This window comes from Camarhynchus parvulus, chromosome 5 (assembly GCF_901933205.1).
Source record: "Camarhynchus parvulus chromosome 5, STF_HiC, whole genome shotgun sequence".
Lineage (NCBI taxonomy): Eukaryota > Metazoa > Chordata > Aves > Passeriformes > Thraupidae > Camarhynchus > Camarhynchus parvulus.
The window spans coordinates 5,489,039-5,503,117 of record NC_044575.1 but is presented as its reverse complement, the minus strand read 5'-3'; the positions used below and the strand labels follow the sequence as shown (position 1 = coordinate 5,503,117).

General features: G+C 44.2%; 1 protein-coding gene across 9 annotated transcripts in view; it reads right to left on the bottom strand.

The window, feature by feature from the left end:
• Positions 1 to 237: 237 nt before the first annotated feature.
• Positions 238 to 14,079, bottom strand: part of BTBD10 (BTB domain containing 10) — a 29,990-nt gene continuing 16,148 nt past the window's right edge. For all 9 annotated transcript variants that reach the window (XM_030950640.1, XM_030950637.1, XM_030950634.1 and 6 more), the window contains 7 exons: positions 8,849 to 9,042; positions 7,903 to 8,188; positions 6,188 to 6,290; positions 5,353 to 5,473; positions 4,147 to 4,344; positions 3,453 to 3,563; positions 238 to 1,315 (listed from right to left, as the gene is read on the bottom strand). In XM_030950640.1, coding sequence (XP_030806500.1) covers positions 1,005 to 1,315; positions 3,453 to 3,563; positions 4,147 to 4,344; positions 5,353 to 5,473; positions 6,188 to 6,290; positions 7,903 to 8,188; positions 8,849 to 9,002 — 1,284 coding nt within the window. In that variant the 5' untranslated portion in view covers positions 9,003 to 9,042 and the 3' untranslated portion in view covers positions 238 to 1,004. The remainder of the gene's footprint in view (positions 1,316 to 3,452; positions 3,564 to 4,146; positions 4,345 to 5,352; positions 5,474 to 6,187; positions 6,291 to 7,902; positions 8,189 to 8,848; positions 9,043 to 14,079) is intronic.

Here is a 14,079-nt window from a genome sequence, read left to right as displayed (position 1 = left end):
AGCCCTGGGAGAAAAGGGAGGAAAGCCAGTGCCTTACCTACACGTACATGACTTTGTCATGACAATATTCCCAGAGAAGCTATTGTTTCTTACTCCTAGATCCATGCTGATCCTGAGAAAAGCACAACAGGCAGGTGCATTGAAATGGGCTGATTATCTTTAAGAAACACTTGTTTTTCATTTAACCATCCTTCCCCCGAGGAAAGAAAAGCAACTACTTGCAAAATTCATAATTCACAGATAATTCAAGCCCATTAAAATAATGGAAACTTTATTTGCATGAAAAACTTGTTTACAATCATTAATAAATGAAGAATGAACCATTTGCATTTTCCTATTTCATGACACTTATGAAAAATGTATTAAATAAATATTTGTGAACAGCTTAAGGTAAGGCAAAATTTAAGATAAAGCCCCTGTCCGTTGTTCACAATTTTTGAACATGGCTCACGCTGCAAACAAGTGAAAAAATTCACTAAAGAACTTGAACAAGATGTTACATGGGTCATTGAATCACGTCCTCAATCCAAAAACCCAAGAGTAAGTAGTTTTGTGCTCAACCATATACAATAACTTCAAAAGGGTCAATCTATTCAGAGCAAAACTATGTACAGTTAATACCTTTGATAGAAGCACTTTGTTAGTATTGTGCAATACATTTATAAAAAATGGCTTCAAATTCCACTTCTCAACCATTTGTAAAGTGCTACTATCAATTCCCACTCTGCTTCCTAAGGCCGTGCCACGGCGGGGCCGCGCGCGGAGCGGGGCCAGGCCAGCTCACGGTCACCAACGTCACAAACCTACTGGTAAACACAGACACGAACGTCACCGAGCCCAGCGCCGGCCGCGCTCCTCCCAGAGCGACCAGGCACCCCCTGGGGCCGTGCCAGGTCCCTGCTGCAGTATCCTAAACACCGGAACACAATGGAAAACTGGCGTTGCAGTGTGGGATGAGCTGGGTGCAGTCACTGTAGGAGCATGCGTGCGGTGGGGCAGCGCGCTCAGAGCGGGGGGTTCTGGCCCTCGGCCTCGGGCTCGCTGCTGCTGGGGGCCGGGTGCATGGGCAGGATGTCCAGCTCGTCCACCTGCGGCGTGGGGTGCATCACCACCAGCTGGTCCTGCGGGATGTCCGCTGCTGCCGCCGCCAGGTTGGTGATGGATTTGCTCTTCACGCACTGGAAGTCAACGTGCCGGCTCTTCCCCTCCTCCTTCTCCCAGGACATGCGGATAAACGGCCTCTGCACGTAGTTGTAGATCACCTCCGGCCGCCCGCCCGGCCGCTTCTTCACCTTCTCCTTGTACGTGGGGTAACCTAGGAAGGCAGGGGCAACATCAGCCCTGAGAGTACAGAGCCCTACAGAGCACAGCAACATCAGCAATGACTGTACAGGGCACAGCCCATCAGCCCTGACTGTACAGGGCACAGCCCATCAGCACTGACTGTACAGGGCACAGCCCATCAGCCCTGACTGTACAGAGCACAGCCCATCAGCACTGACTGTACAGAGCACAGCCCATCAGCCCTGACTGTACAGAGCACACCAACATCAGCACTGACTGTACAGAGCACACCAACATCAGCACTGACTGTACAGAGCACAGCCCATCAGCACTGACTGTACAGAGCACAGCAACATCAGCACTGACTGTACAGAGCACACCAACATCAGCACTGACTGTACAGGGCACAGCCCATCAGCACTGACTGTACAGGGCACAGCAACATCAGCACTGACTGTACAGAGCACAGCCCATCAGCCCTGACTGTACAGAGCACAGCCCATCAGCACTGACTGTACAGAGCACAGCCCATCAGCCCTGACTGTACAGAGCACAGCAACATCAGCACTGACTGTACAGAGCACAGCAACATCAGCCCTGACTGTACAGAGCACAGCAACATCAGCAATGACTGTACAGAGCACAGCAACATCAGCACTGACTGTACAGAGCACAGCACATCAGCCCTGACTGTACAGAGCACAGCAACATCAGCACTGACTGTACAGAGCACAGCAACATCAGCACTGACTGTACAGGCCACAACATCACCTGACTGTACAGAGCACAGCCCATCAGCAATGACTGTACAGAGCACAGCCCATCAGCCCTGACTGTACAGAGCACAGCAACATCAGCACTGACTGTACAAAGCACAGCAACATCAGCACTGACTGTACAAAGCACAGCAACATCAGCCCTGACTGTACAGAGCACAGCAACATCAGCACTGACTGTACAGAGCACAGCAACATCAGCACTGACTGTAAAGCACCAAAGCAATGACTGTACAGAGCACACCAACATCAGCCCTGCCCTACAGAGCACACCAACATCAGCCCTGACTGTACAAAGCACAGCAACATCAGCACTGACTGTACAGAGCACAGCAACATCAGCACTGACTGTACAGAGCACACCAACATCAGCACTGACTGTACAGAGCACACCAACATCAGCACTGACTGTACAGGGCACAGCCCATCAGCCCTGCTGGGACACAGCACAGCAGCGCCACTGCCAGTGCAGATGGTTGTGCTGTGTTTGAGTCACCTCTCCCTGTGCCCCAACAATAATGTCCATTTTACACATTACTGCAGGGCACCAGCACCACAGCTTGGTGCCACAGCTGTTCCTTGTCAAACCAAGAAATGCCAGCAGAAATAATCTGCTATTAGCAGCATTACAGGCAGGGCCAGCTCTTGTTTAGCTGAAAGGCTCCCACCTTCTTCAGCTGAAATTAGTTATTTTAGGGCTCACTAGTTAAAAGCATTTGCTCTTTCTTGGCAAATTACAAATGTAACTATGACAACTTGGTGAGTGAATGATAGAAATCCTGCTAATTATAAAGGCTGGATTCTAAAATATCTGGGTCAGCAATCAGAAAAAAATGTAATGCAAAGAAACACAGTTCTTACATTCATGATAAAAATCAGATTACTCAGTCAGGTATTACAGAGCAGCCTCCTAACATACATGATGTGTATTTCAGATCAGTATTTCTTTGCACTTCACTGATCCACTGGATAGTTCTGTACTTCCTGAAAGAAAATGTCTGCCTGCCACTTAACACGACATTTTTCATTTCACACCCTGGAAAGGATACAGCCCAAGAACACAATATCCAAAGCTGTACAAATGCCTTGTTACTTCAGACAAAGCACAGAGAAGATTTTGTGTGGAAACTAAAGGGCAAAGGGCATGAGATGCAAGTCATGAAGGCAGTGGAAAGCACCTAAGTTGTCTGCACAGAGCCCTCAGCACGGACACCAGTCTGGAGCCCACAGTCAGGTTTTCCAGCTCTGGCCATTCTGTCAGCCAGCCTCAGTAGGAAAGACAACACTGACCCCTTGCTTTTCCAGCCACAGAGAAAGCCACACAGCAGAGAAGAGCAGCAGACCCTGAAGGCCAAAGAGGAAGAGCACAAGGGCAAGCAATGCTTCCCTTACCTTCGATGCCCAGTCGGATCTTCTTGAGCCCCCTTTCCTTCAGAACCGATTTGGCCACGTCTCTGTTTTCAATGTATTTGAAGAATCTATACAACTTTGTGCTGTAAATAACTAAAAATGCATTTTAATGAGAAAAAAAAAATCCCTGTATTCAAATATTAACTTCTAGCCTTAAAACATGAAAGTTTATCTTTTCCACTCTTTTGCTTTACTCCAGTATTTTGATTTCAGAAGAGGGGAAGAAATTCAAGAATTCCAGAGAAAAACAGCTGAAGATACTGGGGAATGGGTTGGGTGCACATCTCGCAGGGAAGTACGGCCCATTTACAGGTGCTTAAACTCATCATCCACACAACTGTAATACTCCAAAAATAGTAACACTTGGTTTTTTCCTCAAAAAAAGCTCTAGTTGCTCTCCCACAGTGAACATGACTCCTACCCATTTCCCTCCCCAAGCTCTTTGAAGAAGTATTTTCTTCCTCCTCGCTGGCTAACAATACCTTAATAATAAAAATTAGCTTCTTTTTTAATTACACTCGCACATAATAAGCATAATATGCTTCTGTGAAACAAAATATTAAGCAGAACTACTCAAACTAAGAGGTTTATTTTCTGTACAGCAACTTTAAATCAGCACATTCACTGCTACCTCTACCATGGCATCGCTTGGTGGGAACAATGAGGGTAAACTTACTTTGTGAATACTCCTCTCCCATTTGGGGGGGATATTCTTCATCCCAGTCAACAACATCATCATCTGTCAGCACAACAATGTGGCACTCCCTCTCCCCACTTTGGGCACTGGCTACCATTAATGGGAGAATCATTTCTTCCAGGTAAAACTCAAATTGCTTGCGAGCACCGTCGTTTGATAGTTCATGCATGAGAGCACCTAGAAGAAAATTTTAAGCATAGGCACATTTGAGAGCTTGGTAAAGAGATGAAGGCAGCAATAAGAAAGAGTAGATCTGTTTATCTTGTAGTATTACTGCAGGCAGGTGTAAGGACACTTAGTCTATGAGCTTATGTAGGTTCAGACCTTGTTTGAATATTTACCAGCCTGTCCTGCAGATATTAACATCGTGTTGGGCAGACTTTGAGACCTCCTGTGTGTTTCACTACTGCTAAATATTTGGTAATTGTGTAAGGCTGCTCTTGGTTTTCCTAAAAGAAACATCATTTAAGCCAGTTGCTGGGAGAGCAGAGCACACAACTCATGTTTCATAAGCAGCAGCTTAAAACCAAAGCTTCTCAAAGCCCCCAGGGCAGGAGCTGCTGAATCCCTGTAAGGACAGAGAGCTCGGGCACGGGGCAGGGGGGTGGCCCCGCCAGGGAAGGCACTGGGGTCCTGCACAGCATTCCCAGCAGGAATGCCACAGGCTGGCCCTGCACTGCACACACAGGGAGAGCACAGCAACCAGAGGCTCAGGCCAAGGCTTGGGCTGCGCTCAGGGCTGAGGCAGCTGCAGAGAACGGCACGTGCTGGGAATCCTGGAGCAGCCCCCTCCACCAGCAAAGCCGTGCTACTGCCACCAGGGAGACAGCCCCATTCTCCTAAGCAAGGAGCTGAAAAATTATCCTCCCTGTCCTCTGCAAAAAAAAGGTCACTGAATCACTGAATGTTACTGTATCTGTACTGCAAATGCAATCATAGAGCTAAGTATTCCACAGGATGACCCACGGCACAGAATCAGATGCTGAAATACCAGACATTATTTTTCAAAGAACATAAATCCATTGGTTTTAACGCTTTATAACATAAGAGATAAAAACGGATGGATTTTATTCATGCAGTGCCAGCCATCTTCCTTATCTCAATAAAGGACATGATTTAGAATTATCACACACACACTAAGTCAATTTGTATGATTCAAATTATTTTAATAAACTCTGTACTTACTCAGATCTCTGCATTTTATAGTACTATACTCAAAGGAGATACAGAGATAGTCACATGCTTCCCTCAGTTCAGGAATAGATATCCCATCAGGACAGCGTATCACCCCAGTCTTGTAGTAATCCTGCAGGATGCACCAAGAAAAAACACAATGCACAACATCCACCAACAGAAACATTGCATCATTTCATTCATGATGCCTTCTCCACAGAGAAAGCCCCCAAAATGTAAGACAGCAACAAATGTTAAACTTTGTGAATCTTCCTGTCCTCAAATTTATCAGTTTTCAGAGTTGCATTCAGAGCAGTGAGTTCTGGTTAAAAATGTTATTGAAGTGACAACTACTAATAGTGATAATTTTGCTGTCTTTTATCTGTACTTCACTGAGCTCTTCCCATTCCAAGGCTGCTGACAAAGCAGTCCAGCAGCTTTACTTCCTTGTGTGGATATTAAATAAGGGGCCATTTCCATCTCAGACTGAAGTTTGTTTGACTCCTGTTAGCTGCGTGAAGTTCACTTCCAGTATTCTGTTTCACCTAATTTCTGCTCTAGAAGGGCAGAATATACTTGAATTTGGTGAACTAAATGCATAGGAAAAGATGAACTGATTGCTGGCAGCAGTAATTTTTGGTTTCTTCCGTGAGTACTTTCTCTCTCTCTGTCACATGTTCATGTCTAAGAAAAGGGGGATTCATATCAATCATCTCCCCCCCTCTACTAAACAATATAAAGAGCAGTATCTATGCCATCCACAAAATCTAGATATGCAAGTTGGGTTAAACCAAGAGGTTTTACTTCTTAACAGTGCTTGTCCTAACAGTGCCCCCTAAAAACTCACCAGAATAGCGCGAAACACAGTAGAACCAATTCCTTCAGCAACTTCATACTCTCCTTTTTCATTGGGCCGTGTAAAGTTGTGTTCTCTGCCTGATCCAAACATCCTGCTCAAGAATGAAAGTAATTTGGGTTAGAATTCCTCACTATGGTTTTCTTGTTTGTAAATAAGAAAAATAGAATGCAAGAAGTTGTAAAGAAACTGCAGGGGGAAAAGCAGTGCATTCTGTTCAGTTGGGTTATGTTTTTCACCTCATGATCTGACGTGCCTTTTCTGACCACTCTACAAGAAATAATATTTAGAAAATCACAGTCTAACAGGATACAGGCTTAAGGCAAGTAGTACATTCTTATTATAGCTACTTTTACCTCTCAAGCTGTTCCTGCTTACTGTCCTGCAGACTGGCATTGAGGGAAAGTGGGTCTATAAATAACCTGCGTGTTAGAGCACTATTTCCGTATCTTTATTAACCTACTTTTCAATTAGCAAAAGATAAAATAAGCTTGTTCCTTGAACCAATCCCAAAGGGAGAATAACTCAGCATCACACATGCACAAAAAATCCAGTGCATTAGGCAGCACCACTTACTCTGAGGCTGGGCATGGAAAAGGAAACTATTTCATTGCCTCTTTTCAGCTGATACACTTCCAGTCTGTCTGGATATTTATATGCATGCATGTATTGTATAATATACAAGTGCTTTAAATCAATTATTTAATTCTATTGATTCTTACTTCCATTTATTTCTTTTGACAGTTTAGACAGAGAAGCATTTCTTGCTTTCTCTGTGACTCACCCAACTTTTCACAAAACAGGGATCCAAGGTACTATTTATCCCACACTGCAGTGATTTAAACAGAGCAGAAATTGTATAATCACATTTATTACCTGTAACATGGCAAGGAGATTTATATACGTGTATTTTAAATATGATTATATCCTTGTGTGCTGAGAAATAGCTGTATTTTAACGAAAAAGCCAAATCCAAAGTGAAACAGACAAACCTTTCTTTTCTTTCTTGAAGTAAGATTTTAAGTGGTGCCCTCTGCATTTGGACAAGGCAAAACCAACCAGAATTTGACCAGTCAATTATGGAATCTTTTCCCACCAAGCAAACATGTTAAATATGTTGCTCATTATAGTTTCTACAGAAAACATTACACACATATTGCAGACTGGCATTCAAGTGTTGATCATTTTGAGTATTCAGCCTCTCTGCTGAGGGGCTCAGGGATGTTACACTGATTATTTGACATTTCAGAAGATAAATGGGCTGAGCTTGAACATTGTCAGGGTAGGCCCACTAGGCAAAATAAATTCCTTCAAGATTTTCCTCCTTGCTGTTTTGAAAGAGACTGTCTACACTCGCTATGCCACTTTGTTTTATGAAGCACCTAGCTTGAAAAATGAGAAAGAGTGAGGCAGACTGAACACAGAAGCAATGCCCAGGAAGACAGAAAGAAATGGGAACATCATGAAATGGTAATTTATTTATCAGCTGTCATCTCTAGGTAACAGACATCTCTTGGCTTTCCTGCCAAAACCAGAGAACTTGCATTCAATTTTTACTTAAAGACATTTCTAAACTGGTAATACTTAACATTAGCAAGATCAGCTGCAGCAATATGAGTCCAACAGCTATTCAAAAAGTTTAAATATCCAGCTCTCTATAACACTTGGGGACTAAGGGAAAAACCAAAACCAAAAGAGATACAAACCTGCCCAACATTGTGTTAGGTTGTGCAGTGAAGATGGAAGGATCTACAACAAATCTGGTGTTGTCCACAATGAGTGTCACTCGCTCGGAAGTTCTGACGTTCCGAGCTCCCTCTTTGCCATTTTCATACACAAACACCATTTCCCCACCAGCCTTGCAGCTGCCATCTGAGCTGGACTGGCTGCTGTTCCTGCTGCTGGTGCCCATGCTGACAACAGAACCATTGGGGGACGTCTTCTGGGGCCGGGGGCTGCTGGGCCGAGATGAACTGTGATCCTTCTCGCGATCTTCGGTGGAGACGAGGTGGAAGGAGAAAAAACAGGAAATGAAATTAGAGATTTACAGGAGTCCTATGTAGCCTGTGTCCTTCTGGGCACAAAACACATCCATTTGAGAAGTACAAATTATTTTGGTTAAATCTATTCTGGTTAAAGAAACCTTCAAAAATAACTGTCCATTTATGAGATTCCAAAGTCTGCATCACCTAGACATCAAATCCACCTTACCTTCCCCAAAAGTCTTTACAAAGAAAATTTACTACTCTAGTACTGAAAAGGAACTCAACATGACACAGAAGCTATTGCATCACAGTTGGTGCTACAGCTCAAAGAAACAAACCATATTTTGTCACTTTAAAAAATCCCTATTTCCTCTATTTCCAAATACCTAGACCCTACAGAGTAAAGGGGAAGTTTTCAGTCAATTATCTATAAAAATTAGATTGTTCTTGTGACTTGAACTAAATAAGAACATCGTGTAGGAATACACACAGTAGACTGGAAAAAAAGTTATAGCTTATTAAAGAAGGGTATTCCCAGCTCAGGGCACATGTAAGAAATCTGTACGTTGTGCCATGAACAAATAACACTTTTTATTGTATTCCTTTAACAAAATAGTACTCAAATTTGGAGAATTTTAGTCCTGAAATGGCAGAGATGTGCACACACCAGAATGATACTGTCTTGTTGGTGAAGTGACATTCCTGATGCATGGAGTGAGCTGAGACTCTGCTCTTTCGTGGGATGAGTCACGAGATCTGTCACTGGATCTGCGCCTGTCCCTCGACCTCTCGTGTCCGCCACTGGCACCATGGAGGCTCATCTTGGTGTAGTCTATTCCTTTAGCTACACGGGATGAGGTGCTGAAAGCAGAAATAAGGCACATCCTCAGCATTTCAAAGTTTCTGAGACATTACACACCTAAATTTTCAAGGCGTTCACGCTCCATCCATGGAGACGTTTCCAAGATTAGGATAATCCAGCTCCATTTTCTTTGTTGTACTCATGTTTGTATTTACACTTGCTTGGAACATTAAGTGGGCAGCAGGAATTACCTGTTTGCTGCTGTGTGATTTACAGAGACAGCACCTGCTCAGCTGAGCCTGCCTGTGAACATGCATTCACACAAATCTCTTTCAGAATGGGTAGGCCAAATACAAATGAGCATTTTATTTTGATTCTTACTGTTAAATTAAATGTTCTCATCAAATAATGAAATTAGAAGTTAGGGATTTTTTTTCCCAATGCAACCTATTTTGGCAAAACCTTCTCAGGCCACAGGCTGAATTTACACTTCTCCTGCAACCTGCCCTTTGCAAAGGTAGTCAGTCTTAAATGAGGGGGACACATCAAGACACACCAGACAAGAGTTTGTTTCTGCACATTCTGTTTTAAATTTTCACTTATTCTTAAAAAGAACAATAGTAAGCCATACAATCCAGACATGAACTATACTATCAAAGCCACAACCTACCAGTCTGTCAGTAAAAAGCAGGATATTTGTTCCAAACCAGTAAATTTAATGTAATAGTTTAAGATGTTTTAGACTGTGATTAAGTTACATTACTCAATTTAAGATATCAATTACATTTTGCAATTATTAAACCAACTAACAAAACTAATCAGTTTTGAGATCCCACAACTTGGGAAAATTCCCAAGGAATTTCCCCACTCATCCGAACCCATCCCCTATTCAGCAACAACCAAATGGAGGACAAAAACTATCTAAAAATTAAAAATCAACGTGCAACAGCTATTGTTGAATTTACCAAAAACCCTTTTATCTTCTATTTATACTCTTAAAAGAGACAAATTTATGTCTGGACAGCACAGGCATGTCTGTGTCCTTGCATCCCACCAGAATTCCTAAAGCAGATCTTTGCTGTTTACCTTTCAAGTGTGGGCATGACAACACTCTTTATTTATGGGTTTAACTGAAGAAATTCCTGAAGCCTCAGGTAGTGGATAACCCAGACAGACACCTGCACAGCTACAAGGTCTGCCAGACAAAGCAGAGTCACAATTTCCCAGAGGAACCTCAAAGCCCCACTTGCTTGCAGCCTGCAGATCCCATAACTCCTACCAAGAGAGCTGAAATCATGACTGCAGGGATGCTGTAGGAGAACACAGAGAGCTAAGAATGATGGCCTGGCTGAGACAAGCACAACCCATAGAAAAGCATTCACTGGACAAGCACACTGAGCAGCGTCCTCTTTTTAGGTTGCTTAGAAGTAATGATAAAAAAATAATCAAGGCTTTCTACTAGCATGAGATGTTGCAGTTTCAGGTTTCAGAGATTGATAGGAAGAGGAGCTTAACTGAGAACAAAAAGGCTGTGACAGCACAAGGCAAGGAGTCAGAAATGTACCTCTCACTATGGCACGCGAGCTTCTCCCTGCCCTGCTGGAACGAGGGCACGATCTCCTGTTGACAAAGCACAGGTTTGGTGCAGAGGGAATCTACTGCAATCCTGTTTTCTGCCAAGCTTAAAATATGCTGCAGTAAGAAATGCATCTTTGGGATGTGGAGTCAGCCAAAGGTCTATTGAATAAGGGAAAAGAACTGCAAGCCTTGCTTCTGGCTGAAAACGCTCAGATTTACAGCCCAAGAATAATGATCCAAGCACTTCCATTAAAAGGAAATTTCCTGAGGACTTCCAATGCAGTTCTGAAGGTATTAAAATTTATAACATTTCAGCACGGCTAACATGTCTCCTTACTTGTTTTACCTCTCTATTAGAGAAAGGCAAATTCATTATTTTGAAAGTGAAATGTGCAAAAGTTTGCAAGAGTGAGATCTGCAAATCTCCAAAAAAAGCCAAAAACAGTATCAACAATTTAGGAAAACCTTTGCACCTTTCCTTTGAGACAGGTATACACATACATAATGTAACCACTTTAATAGATACTAAACATGCCCATAAATTATTAGAAACATGGATTAGTCTTGAATTCAAGACCAAAGTCTAGCCCCAGTTTAAACATGACAATATTCATTACTACTACAGCTAAACTTCAAAAAAAATTGTGGTTTTTTTTCTTTTTTAAGAAGCTCTGTATCTCATCTGTGCATCTTTATATTTGCATGCTATGGTATAATCAAGGGTGCCACAAAAGCGGGTGTGTATGTGTGGAATACTCAAACACCTACATAGCAGTCTGGTGACAAAACATCTCTGCAAATCCCAATAAAGCCTCATGTGACCAGGCCTCTGTTGAAGCATAGCTTTGATCCTAGACCTGATAACACTTCCAACCATGCTGTGAGAAAACAGAGTTTTGCAGGTGTCACATTTTATAGTATCAAAATGCATGACTCACTGTTTCTCAGGAACTAAAGAGCTCTATTTGCTTTAAATAAGGGAAACACGCTAGAAAATGAAACTGAACCACTGTAATGGGATGCAGGCTTATCACACATTTTGGCAGAGCAAACACAAATTCCCCTTTAACAGAGAAGGCAATTAAAATGTGATTCTTAATCCAGAAAACTATCTAAAGCCCCATTAGCCTCCAAGCAGTGACTCAGAGTTGCCAGTGAAGCAGGGCAAGCCCTAGTTAATAATCTCTTCCAGGAGCTGATAAGAACAGGTGCTACAGGAAGCGACACTGACTCAGCTTCCTCCTGAGCCGTGCCCCAAGGAAGGGCCACGGCAGGCACAGCTCTACCTCCCTGAATGGCAACTGGGGCTGCTTCTGCTTTGCTGCCAGCAGCCAGCAAGCCTGGAGGAGAGGGGCAGTGCTCAGAGATTATCTATCCTGCTCCTGCTGCCAGCCAGCCACAGCCATCCCTGTGGAGCCTGGGCCATCAATTCAGCTCAGCACAGCACACTGGAGAGAGGCAGAGGCTGCCAGCTGGAAGAGGACACGATCCTTGAATAGTAAATCAACTGGTTCTGAAAGAGCCTGTGGGTGCAGGAAAGGCTGTGGATGTGTCTATTTGGACTCCAGCAAGGCCTTTGGCACTGTCTCCCACAGCACACTCCTGGAGAAGCTGGCAGCCCATGGCAGGGACAGGAGCACTCTGTGCTGGGCTCAGAGAGTGATGGTGAGGGTGCTGCATCCAGCTGGCACCCAGGAACCAGGCGTGTCCCTCAGGGCTCTGTGCTGGGGCCAGCTCCGCTCAATATTTTTATAGACGACCTGGATGAGGGCATCAAGTCCTTCATTAGTAAGTTTGCAGACAATACAAAGCTGGGAGCGTGTGTTGATCTATTGGAAGGAAGGAGGGCTCTGCAAAGAGACTTAGATCGGTTGGATGGATGGGCAGAGTCCAACAGCATGAAGTTTAACAAGTCTAAGTGCTGAGTTCTACATTTTGGCCACAACAATCCCCTACAATGTTACAAGCTGGGGACGGTGTGGCTGGACAGTGCCCAGGCACAAAGAGACCCGGGGGTGCTGGTCCACAGCTGGTTGAGTAAGAGCCAGCAGTGTGCCCTGGTGGCCAAGAAGGCCAATGGCTCCTGGCCTGGGTCAGAATGGTGTGGCCAGCAGGAGCAGGGAGGTCATTCTGTCCCTGTGCTCAGCACTGGTGAGGGCACCCCTGGAGTGCTGTGTCCAGATCTGGGCCCCTCACTTTGGGAAGGATGTTGAGATGCTTGAGCACATCCAGAGGAGAGCAACAAGGCTGGTGAGGGGTTTGGAACACAAGCACTATGAGGAACGTTTGAAGGAGCTGGGGCTGTTTAGCCTGGAGGAGGCTTAGAGGAGATCTTATTGCTCTCTACACCTTCCTGAAGGGAGGCTGCAGACAGGTGGGGTCAGTCCCTGACAGAAGCTGAGGACACAGTCTCAAGCTACATCAGGGAAGGTACAGGTTGGATATTAGGAAAAAATTTTTCACCGAAAGAATAATAAAGTACTGGAATGCTCTTCCCAGGGAGGTGGTAGAATCATCACCTCTGGATGTGTTTAAAAAAAGACTGGACATGGCACTTGGTGCTATAGTCTAATTGAGGTGTTAGGGCATAGGTTGGACTTGATGATCTTAGAGGTCTCTTCCAACCTCTGTGATTCTGTGAATCTTCATTCATGTTAGTAACAGCCATCTAAAATGTCAGTCTTAAATCTCATCACTGCTGAGTCACAGGTCACAAAAAATAGTTCTTTGATCTGTTAGATATGCAGCCAACAAACCTGAAGTTCTATGTGTTCAACAGCATGAGCGCTCGGATCAACGCTACCCCTTAAATACAACTTTGCTCTACAATGAACAAGAAAACTAACATGAGCTTAAATCTGAACAAAGAGAAAATACAGAGGTGGAGCTTAGCATGTCAAAATAGACAGGCATATCACTGGCTTCACCCTGTGATACCTGACCAGAAAAGTTATGTCCCTGAGCTGCTCTATTGTTACTCTGAAAAAAGAGCTCATTTGTGACTAGTACATATGAAAGAAGAACTGTGACTTCTATTTTCCTGTAAAGAGGCTTCAGAAGAAGTTGCAAGTGTTCAAAGAAAAAGGAAGACATCAGAACTACCAAGTAATTTTGATTTATTTGATAGAAGGACTTGGTCACTTCCTCTCCCCTCCTCTTCTCTTCTCCCCCTCTAACAAAACCAGTGGGTCAGAGGTTGTTTCTGCAGGGAGCACACAAAGCCTTCACTGCACACCAGCAATGTGAGGGGCTAAGGACAAACCTGGTCCCAGTGAGGAAGGCATGACAAATTGGCATTTACTGGGAGTTCCACAGCTGTGCTGTTGCAGCTTCCTTCCCATCTACACCAGTGGACATGGGATGGACCAAAGCAGAGCTGCCCCGTTTGAAGAACTGGGCAGACAGGAACTCCTGTGGTTCACAGAAGCACCACACAGACCAGGCACATCCCCAGGACTCCTCCAACAGCAGTGGAACACTGCAAGTTCCAAGTGCCAGGGAGCCATGGCTGCCAGGCT